Source organism: Tupaia chinensis, unplaced genomic scaffold (genome assembly GCF_000334495.1).
Source record: "Tupaia chinensis unplaced genomic scaffold, TupChi_1.0 Scaffold000273_1, whole genome shotgun sequence".
NCBI classification, from domain to species: domain Eukaryota; kingdom Metazoa; phylum Chordata; class Mammalia; order Scandentia; family Tupaiidae; genus Tupaia; species Tupaia belangeri.
Window position 1 is genome coordinate 2,525,220 of NW_006159755.1, and position 10,333 is coordinate 2,535,552.

Genomic DNA, 10,333 nt, shown 5'->3' on the forward strand with positions numbered 1-10,333 from the left:
ATCCACTCACTGGAAAGACAGAAACAGTGAGAAGGAAAGTGAGAAACCACACCCCCCTCCCTTCTCCTCCATTTCCCTCCCAGAATCTTGGGCAAGCATGCGCACACGTCCAGAATGATTTTCAAGTCATGGGGTCGGGACTCAAACTGAGGCTGGCCATGTGAGTCCAGTGGCATGTGCTATGCCATCTGCTGGCCCCCGAGTTGATTTTCGAGGAGGCCATTTCAATGTTCAACAGTACCACATGCCTGCGGATGGTGGGGAGCATGGTCCACTGAATACTTCGACTGTCAGCCTACTGTTGAGTGGCTTTTGGGATAAAAGCTGCACCGGTCTAGAAAGATTTCAAATGGTCTAAAAAGCTGTAAATGAGACAAATTAGTCTCAAGAACCACAGCGGTGTGGCCAGAGTTGGCTGACTGGACAGAAACAGCACTGTTCTAACCTGAGAAAGTGTGAGGCATCACCAATAGGCCCAAAGGGCCCATTATCCAACCTCTCTGGAGAGGGCAGGGGCAATGCTGCCTACTCTGTGGCCTCCTTTATCACAGGACAAAGAGGAACCTTTGTAAGAGTCACGAGTCTGACATGGATTGGTACCTCTGCGTGAGAAGCGTAGACTCCTTTATGGGTACCCATTCTGTGATGGCAGATATGTGGTCGTGTCTTGTATGATCACGGATCCAGGCAAAAATAGAGACCATCTGCTCGTGCAGGTGATCCCAGCTGTTTCACCAGAGCAGGAGCCTTCAGCTTGGTATCCACATAAGTGATCTAGAGAGGTGATTGGTTATTAGTTTCCACAGTGAGCCGAACATGCACTATCGAAAACAGAGTTCTTTTACTGACATTGTTTATTGCACCTTTGGAGACTCCTTGGCTCAGCCACCATGGCCACATTGCTTTCCAAGTGGAGCTGCAAGGTGTGTGCCCTTTGGGTGATCCTGGTTTGAGTTGGTCGGTCTAGCTAAGGTGTCAATGTAGTGATCTTTTCTAAATAACCAACTTTTCAGTTAGTTGCTTTTCTCTATCACTTTTCTGGTATCTACGTCATTTCCTTCCAATGTAATCTTTATGATAGTCTTCTTTCTGCCTGCTTTGGGTTTGGTTTGCTTTCCTCTAATTTCTTAAGTTCTTGATTCAAGACCTCTCCCTCTCTTTTTTTTTTATTTAAGAATTATTTAACTTTATTTATTTTAATTTGACCAGAGAGGACAGAGTGAGAGAGAGAAAAAAAGAGAGAAAGTGAGAAAGCAAGCCACTAGGTTCAAGACTTTACAAGGTTGACCATGTGAAGTGCCCCTAGCCACCATGCCACCTGCTGGTCCCTATTTTTATTTATTTATTTTAAAAGAATTAGTTTATTTAATTTTATTTAGTTATGTATTCATTTATTTATTTTTAATTTGACCAGAGAGGGCAGAAAAGAGAAAGTGAGAAAGCAAGTTGCCAGGTCTGAGACTCGAACCACAGTCCGCTATGTCGGAGTCCAGCCCCTTTAATCACCAAGCCACCTGCTGGCCCCCTTCTTTTTAATATAATTATTATTATTAAGAATTATTTTATTGGGACCAGCAGATGCCATAATGGCTGTCACTAGACTCCCATGTAGTCAACTGCGGTTTGAGTCCTGGACCCAATGGCTTAAACTCACGCCAGGCACATGTGTACATGTGCCCAAAATCCTGAGAAGAGAATGGAGGAGAAGGGATTGCAGCATGGTCATCCTCCCTTGGGGGTGATATCTTGCTTTGTCTCTCTGTCTCTCTGTGTCTTTCCAGCAAGCGCACGCGCCCCTTAGCAAAAACCTCTCCAAAAATAAAAAAAGAGATCATTCTTTTATTTAGTTTTATTATTATTATTATTTTCCAGTTTGATCAGAGAGAGACCAAGAAAGAGAGAGTGGGAAAGTAAAAAAGCAGGCCACCAGGTCTGGGACTTCAACCGCAGACGGCCATGTGGGAATCTGGCACCTCTAACCACCACACCACCTGCTGGCCCCAGGGTCTTTTTATTTTTTTTTAATTATTAAAAATTTTTTTTAATTGGGACCAGTAGTTGGCGTAATGGCTATGTTGCTGGACTCCAATGTAGTCTACTGTGGTTCAAGTCCCAGACCGGTGGCTTAAACTCACACCAGGTGCATGTGTGTGCATACCCAAGATCCCGAGAGGAGAATGGAAGAGAAGGGGTTGCAGTGTGGCCATCCTCCCTGGGGGGTGATTTCTCACTTTCTGCCTGTCTTTCTGGCGAGCGCATGTGCACTGTAACAAAAACCTCTCCAAAAATAATTTTTTTTAATTGTCAGAGGGTTTGTGTACTTGCTATAGAGAGACAAAGAGACAGAAAGGGAGAGGCCAGCAGGTGGCATGGGGTGCTGGACTTCCACATGGCCGACCATGGTTTAAGTCCCAGATCTGGTGGCTTGCTTTCTCACCTTCTCTCTCTCTGCCCCTCTCTGGTCAAATTGAAATTAATAAATAAAGTTAAATAAAAATAATTCTTTAAAAAAATATAGAGACCATCAGTTGGCATAATGGCTATGTCCCTGGACTCCCATGTAGTCAACTGCAGTTCAAGTCCTGGACCCAGTGGCTTAGACTCATGTCAGGTGCGTACGTGTGTGTGCATGCATGCCCAGGATCCCGAGAAGAGAATGAAAGAGAAGGGATTGCGGTGTGGCCATCCCCCCGGGTGGTGATCTCTTGCTCTCTGTCTCTGTCTTCATCTGTCTTTCTGGTGAGCGCACGCGCCCTATAGCAAAAACCTCTCCAAAAAAACAAAAGAGACAAAAAGGGAGAAGAAAGCATCCCCCATTGGGGTGTGGTCATACTGCAATCTATTCTCTTCAATCCTGTCAGAATTTGGGGCACGCATGGGACCAGCAGTTAACGTAATGGCTGTGTCGCTGGACTCCCACGTAGTCGACCGTGGTTCGAGTCCTGGACCCGGTGGCTTAAACTCACGCCGGGCACGTGTGCGTACGTGCCCAAGATCCTGAGAGGAGAATGGAGGAGAAGGGATTGCGACATGGCCATCCCCCCTGCGGGGCGATTTCTCACTTTCTATCTCTCTGTCTGTCTCTGGCTGGCTGGCGAGCACACACGCCCTATAGCAAAAACCTCTCAAAAAAAAAAAAAAAGAAAAGAAAAAGAATTTGGGGCATGCAGACACACATGCCCAGCATGTTTCTCATCCCATCAGGGCTGGGATTAAAACCACAGTCAACTGTGTGGATTCCAGCTCTCTTACCCATCAGACTCCAAGACTGAGCCTCTTTTTATCTTTTGCAATATAAATATTTATGATTATAAAAATTTCTCTCTAAACAGTACTTTGGCTGCATCCCATAATTTTTGGCATGTTGTGCTTTTATTTTCATTCATCTTAAAAATATTTTCTAATTTCCCATGTGGTATCTATTACCTTTAGGTGGTTTTTGTTTTTGTTTTTTGCTTTTTTTTGAGGTTTTTGCTATAGGGTGCATGAGCTCGCCAGAGACACAGAGAGAGACAGAAGACAGAAAGCGAGAAATCGCCCACCAGGGAGGATGACCACGTTGCAATCTGTTCTCCCCAATTCTCTTGTCGGGATTTTGGGCACACATACACAAGCACCCAGCGTGAGTTTTAAGCCTGCAGGTGCCCTGGTCAACTACATGGGAGTCCAGTGATGTAACCATTATTCCATCTGCTAAATCACTTTTCTTTTTCTTCTTTCTTTTTTTTTTTTGGAGAGGTTTTTGCTATAGGGCGCGTGCGTTCGCCAGACAGAGAGAGACAGAGACAGAAAGCAAGAAATCACCCCCCAGGGGGGATGGTCACGCCACAATCCCTTCTCCTCCATTCTCCTCTCGGGATCTTGGGCATGCACGCACGCGTGCCTGGCGTGAGTTTTAAGCCACCGGGTCTGGTACACGAACCATGGTCGAGGGAGTCCAGCGACATAGCCATTACATTAACTGCTGGTTTCCTTTTCTTTTTTTTGAAGAGGTTTATAGCTATAGGGCACATGCGCTCGCCAGAAAGACAGAGAGAGACAGAGAGACAGAAAGCGAGAAATCATCCCCCAGGGGGATGGCCACATTGCAACCCCTTCTCCGTTTTCCTTCTGGGATCTTGGGCACGCACGCACACGCGCCCGGCATAAGTTTAAGCCACCAGGTACAGGACTTGAACTGTGGTCAGACTACATGGGAGTCCAGCGACATAGCCATTACGCTAACTGCTGGTCCCAACTAAATCACTATTTTTGTTTTTCAAGACAGATTTTTGTTATAGGGTGTGTGCACTCGCTGGAGACACAGAGAGAAACAAAGAAAGTGAGAAATCATTTCCCAGGTAATAGCCATGCCATAATCCCTTCTCCATTCTCCTCCTGGGATTTTGGGCATGCACATACACGTGCCTGGCATGAATCTTGAGCCTCTATGTCTGGGACTCAAACTACAGTCAGCCAAGTGGGAGTCCAGTGCCTTAACCACTACACTACTGTTGACCCCAACCCTATGGTTCTTTAGGAGTGTATAGCTTAATTTTCACACACTTGTGAATTTCACACACTCCTATTTAACTGATAATGTTATTCCATTGTGGTCTGAGAAGATATGTTATGTAATTTCAGTCTTTTTAAATGTATGGTGACTTGTTTATGGCCTAGCATATTCTTCCCTGGGGATTGTTCCCTGTGTACATGAGAATATGAATTCTGCTGTTGTTGCATGGAGTGCTCCACAGATATCAGTCAGGACTTTGCCTGACTTGTCTGCTTGACTTGCACACCTGTGACTTTTTTTAGAATTTCTTTCATGGGGGCCAGCAGGTGGCTTGGTAGTTAAGGGTGCTAGGCTCTCACATGGCCAACCGTGGTTTGAATCCTGTCCTGACAGCTTGCTTTCTCACTTTCCCTCTCTCTCTCACTCTGTCCCTCTCTGGATAAATTAAAATAAATACATAGTTAAATAAAATAATTATTTAAAACATTTTTTTCTTCCATGAATCAGAGAGCACCCCAACAGGACCCCAGTCCTAACCAACCCTGAATCATTGGCACATGTGTGCTCAGTATACTCAGGAAGTCTCCTGACATGAACCCGGAAGCCTCATGTATGGGTCAGCCTCCCAGAGCTTCGTGTTTTACTGCTGTGCTACTGTCCAGTCCTATGCCTTTTCTTTATTTTTAAAATTTTGCAAGAGGGTGTGTGTCTCACCACAGAGAGAGAGAGGGAGAGGGAGAATGGTCATGCTCCAATCCCTTTTCTTCCATCTCCCCATCCTAGTGGAATTTTCTTTCCTTATGGGGTGCATATAAATGGGGAGAGACAGAGAGACAGAAAGACAGTGATAGAGGTAAAATAAAAAATCACACCCCCCAGGGGGGATGGCCACACCACAATCCCTTCACTCCATTCTCCTCTTGGGATTTTGGGCATACACACACACATGCCTGGCATGTTTTTCAAGCAGCCAGGTCCAGGACTTGAACTGTGCAGTCACCCATGTGGGGATGGCCACACCATAATCCCTTCTTTTCCATTCCCATCTCAGCATTTCAGGCATGTGCCTTGCATATTTTTCAAGCAGTCAGGTCCAGGACTTGGACTGTGTAGCCAGATCAGCCATCTGGGATTGTCTGCCTTAACCATCACACCACAGAGCCTACCCATGATTTTTATTTTAAAAGAATGCCACCTTTATAGGGGATAGTTCTGTCCCACAGTCATAATCTCTCTTCTATTTTCTCTCTCTCTTTTTTTTCCTTTTGCTATAGGCACATGTGTTTGCTAGAGACAGGCAGAGACAGAGAGGGAAAGTGAGAAATCACCCTCCAGGGGTAATGGCCACACTGCAATCCCTTCTCTTCTTCTCCTCTTGGTATTTTAGGCATACACACACATGGCATGATTTTCAAGCCACTGGGTCTGGGACTTGAACCATGGAGTAAGCATGTAGCAGTTGGCCAACTTGATCTTTATGCCATGTGCTGGCCCCTCATCCCTTTTTTTGTTTTTGTTTTTTTGCTATAGAGTGTTATGTGCTTGACAGAGAGACAGAGAGAGGGAAAGTGAGCAGTCAACCCTAGGGGGGATGGGCACACCACAATTCCTTCTCCTCTCAGGGTTTTGGGGACTCACGCACACATACTTGGTATGATCTTCAAGCCACTGGGTCCAGGGCTTGAACTACAGTTCGCCATGTGGGAGTCCAGTGCCTTAACTACCATGCTACCTGCTTGCCCCCCTTATCTTATTTAAATATAAAAGCTGAGGAGTTTTCTAGGGCAGTGGAGCTGATCACTAGAATTTATCTAGATTTCTCTGGGGCATTTTCTCATTCTCCAGCGGGTCATCTTTATCAGTATTATAAACCCAAAGTAGGACAGAAAGAGATCAAAGAGTAATAAATGTCTCCTCTCTGGTTTCCTATGGGAGTTTGTCTGTCACAGGGAAATGTCCTTGATAGAGATGAAGTTCCCTTATAGCAGTCAGGATCCAATGGAAAATAACAAAACAAAGGAGACGAAAACAACTCCTGAGACCTCTTACTGTCATCTCGGAATGAATATAAGGTCAACATAATGCCAAGGGCAGAGATGTTAAGAATGTCAGCTGTTTGGAACCAGCAGATGGCATAATGGTTACATCACTGAACTCCCACATGGCCCACTGAGGTTCAAGTCCCAGACCTGGCAACTTAAAAATTCATGTTGGTATTTCTAGCTTTCTCTGTGTGTGTCTCTCTCTCCCCAGTGAGCACACACACCCTACAGCAAAAATCTCTCTTAAAAAAAAAAAAAAAGAAAAAGAAACTCCGCGGTAAGCACAAGCGCCCCATAGCAAAAATCTCTCTTAAAACAAAAACAAAAACAAAACAGGTTAGCTGGGACCAGCAGATGGCATAATGGTTACATTGTTGAACTCATGTAGTTGACCACAGTTCAAGTCCCAGACCCAGTGGCTTAAAACTCAAGCCGTGTGTGTGTGTGTGTGTGTGTGTGTGTGTGCGTGTGTGTGATTTCTCACTTTGTCTGTCTCTGTCTTTTGAGTGAGCGCATGTGCCCTTCAGCAAAAAAAAACTCTCCAAAAAAAAAAAAAGAAAAAAAAACAAGAGAAGGACAGTTGAAAGGGTCTATAAAGAAAGGCTATGGGGCCAGGAGGGAGGCATTTCTGCTAAAAATTGAGAAAGCGTGTACTGTCCAGCCCAACGAGGTTGTTGATAAAGATTATGAGGCTTTCTGAGTCCTACCTTCTTTTCCATTGTCTTGGTGTATATGCTTGAATCCCCTGCACATCTGAGGACCCATGCTACTCCACCAGGTTTTTGCAGAAAAGAATACCAAAGAGGGAAGAAAGGAAGAGGAAGGGAGGAAGGGAGGTGAAGGAGGAGAAGAAAAACTCAAGGCTAATGTTCAGCAAGCACTGGTAATTTTAACTTGCATCCCAACCAAGAAAAGCCTAAGGCTCACAAGTGTGTGCTAAGCCCCCCTTCCCCAACCTCCAGGAAGCGTCGTTCATCATCAGCAAGAACTCTAACTGCACATGCCCAATATAGGGCTTTTTTTTTTTTTTTTAAAGCAGGTTTTGAGGTCGCTTAGACTTCGAATAACCTCCAAACCGGGGTGGGGAGGACAGACTGGGAACAGGTAGAAGGGGAAGGGTCTCGAAATAGCTGAAAGAGAGAATAATCCCTGCCTGGCCCGCCCGGCCGATAGGAGTGAGAAGCACAGATCTGAGGAGGTTCCACGCGCGCGCCTAAGGCTGTGGCTGTCGCGATGACGCAGGTGCCTCGCCTGCCCCACCTGCACCGGCTCGGCTAGTGTCGAAAGGGACACCCCAAAAGAGGCGGAGGCCAGCGGGAATTTCTCAAGCCATTTGCGCAGGAAGGGCGACCTTGCGAAGGCACGTCCAGGTCCTGCTACTGGAGCAGGGTTACCACAGAGACGCCCCTCCAGAGGTCACGCCAGTCGAAAACTCGCGTCCAGTAGGTTCCGGATCGCACGCGAGCGTCAGGGGCAGAGCCAAGCCCGCGGCAGACACGCCCCACTCCGGGCGTAGAGCGGCCCGAAGTCCGCCCTGGGCGTCATTTCCGCCCTCATCCTGGGCCTTGATGACTAGAGGGCGGAGCCCCAGCATACGGCGCGTTGTTGTGCATCACTTCCGGAGAGTCCAGCGGCGACAACGGCAACATGGCTCTGAACGGCGCTGGTGAGGACTGGGGCTACCGAGGAGTATTGCTGCGGGGTGCGGGAGGTAACCCGCTCGGGCAAGGCCCCCGGTCCGTTGTGCCTTTCTTCCCCAGAAGTCGACGATTTCTCTTGGGAGCCCCCGACAGAGGCGGAGACGAAGGTGCTGCAGGCGCGACGGGAGCGGCAGGATCGCATCTCCCGGCTCATGGGCGACTACCTGCTACGCGGCTACCGCATGCTGGGCGAGACGTGTGCGGACTGTGGGGTGAGAAGAGACTTGGGCCAGGTCGCACGGCCCTTCCTCAGATCTCTTCTCTGGACCCCATCGCGCGGCGTCTCATCCCTGCCCTTTGTGCTTTCTGGTTCCTAGACGATCCTCCTCCAAGACAAACAGCGGAAAATCTATTGTGTGGCTTGTCAGGAGCTCGACTCAGACGTGGATAAAGATAATCCAGGTGAGGGTTCCTGTGTGCTCATTGGAAAAGCAGTGTAGTAACAGAGGTCTGGGAACAGTAAACCTGGGAGGTGACAGTGGAGTCTGTGGGTGGGCCTAGGTAAAGTGTTTTTTCCTTTCAGTTCTGGAAATGACCGTTTACTCACTAAGCTCTAAGCACATTCTGTGTGCCAGATATTGTGGGGGAGTCTCCATTAGGCACAGCACTGGTGGAGAAAGGACACTCAGCCATAAGTAACTGTGATACAAAGTAGAAAGGGCGAGTAGCCTTTTGGGGCAGGGAAAACATTTCAGACACAAAAAGAGCAGAGCAGTAGAGAAAGGAGGTGGTTCTGGGGTAAGGTGGGCCTGCCATCCTGACTATTCTGCCACTTTCTTACAGCCCTGAATGCTCAGGCTGCGCTCTCCCAAGCTCGGGAGCACCAGCTCTCCTCTGCTTCAGAACTTCCCTCAGGCACTCGGCAGGCCCCTCAGCCCCCAGTACCCCGTCCAGAGCACTGTGAGGGAGCTGCAGCAGGGCTCAAAGCAGCACAGGGGCCTCCCCCTCCTGCGGTGCCTCCGAATGCAGATGTTGTGGCTTGCACACAGGCAGCTCTCCTGCAAAAGCTGACCTGGGCCTCAGCTGAGCTGGGCCCTAGCACCTCCCTGGAGACCAGTATCCAGCTCTGTGGCCTCATCCGGGCATGTGCTGAAGCCCTGCACAGCCTGCAGCAGCTGCAGCACTAAGAGACACCCCTCTTAGAGAAAAACCCTCTAGACAAACAGCTGTTCTTCCGTGTGGTTTGTTTTCTTGGCTCTGAGTGTGCATGCTAGCCCTGCTCCACCCACCCTTTTTCCACCTTTGGCCTCTCATCTTTTCACATCTGCTCTCCCTGATGCTGAGAGATGAGTTGAGCTTGTTTCTACTCTTTGCCCAGTCAGTGGATGCAGAGGGCTATGTGATACTCCCTTTTTGAGGAGGAGGTCATGGCGGTCTCAGAGGTAGAAGCAAGTGGGGTGGACCATTTGTCTCTGGCATCACCCCAGCAGCCTCAGCCATCCAGTGCTCATCGTTCACCTGTGAGTGAAATGTTGGGTTCCAGTTCTGTCACCAGTCCCTCTCTTATCCCTGAGTACCCGGAGTCCATCATCCTGTCCCACTCAAGGCCCACCCCCAGGTACTCAGATCTGACAGGAGGGTGTGGCAGCAGCAGCGTTAGGTTGCACCTGGAGCAGAGTATGGGCGGGGCCCAGTCTCCTGATGCCCGCTTTTAGATACTTTAACCTTGGGAGGGCAATTGTGTAGAACACAGGGTGTGTGTGGGAGGGAGAGGGTAGCAAAATGAACCGCGAAGGAACCACGCCTGCCCCCTTTAGTTTCCTTCCCTCTTTCTGGTCCCTATTCCGTGGATACCCCATTACTTTTTCTCAGCTTTGCGCAACGTGGTCCCACTGCCATTGCCTTTTTAAGAGAGGCTCCGCCCATGCGGTGGGGGTGGGACCGAGGCGGAGTCTGGGGAGCAGGGGAAGGAACAAAGCACGGCCTGCGGGCGGCGGCTGGGCTCGGCCGGCTGGGCCGGGTGCTGCGGGCCTGCGGTAGGCGGCCCGGGCAGAGCGTTAGAAGGAGGGAGGCTGCATCGCCGGCCCGGTCATGAACGGGCTGCCCTCGGCCGAAGCACCAGGCGGTGCGGGCTGAGCCCTGGCCGGGCTCACGCC

The 10,333-nt window shown here is 48.8% G+C and overlaps 2 protein-coding genes across 2 annotated transcripts in view; both read left to right on the top strand.

Moving 5' to 3' along the window:
- Positions 1 to 8,055: 8,055 nt before the first annotated feature.
- ZNRD2 (zinc ribbon domain containing 2) lies at positions 8,056 to 9,402 on the top strand. The gene is made up of 4 exons (XM_006149894.3): positions 8,056 to 8,203; positions 8,298 to 8,449; positions 8,555 to 8,639; positions 9,021 to 9,402. The coding sequence occupies exons 1-4, from the start codon at positions 8,185 to 8,187 to the stop codon at positions 9,362 to 9,364; spliced, it is 600 nt and encodes a 199-aa protein (XP_006149956.1). The 5' UTR covers positions 8,056 to 8,184; the 3' UTR covers positions 9,365 to 9,402.
- Positions 9,403 to 9,566: 164 nt separating this feature from the next.
- FAM89B (family with sequence similarity 89 member B) overlaps positions 9,567 to 10,333 on the top strand; it is a 2,221-nt gene continuing 1,454 nt past the window's right edge. Inside the window, 1 exon segment of the mRNA XM_027772435.1 lies at positions 9,567 to 10,333. This exon segment is cut by the window's right edge and continues 1 nt beyond it. Coding sequence (XP_027628236.1) covers positions 10,269 to 10,333 — 65 coding nt within the window. The 5' untranslated portion in view covers positions 9,567 to 10,268.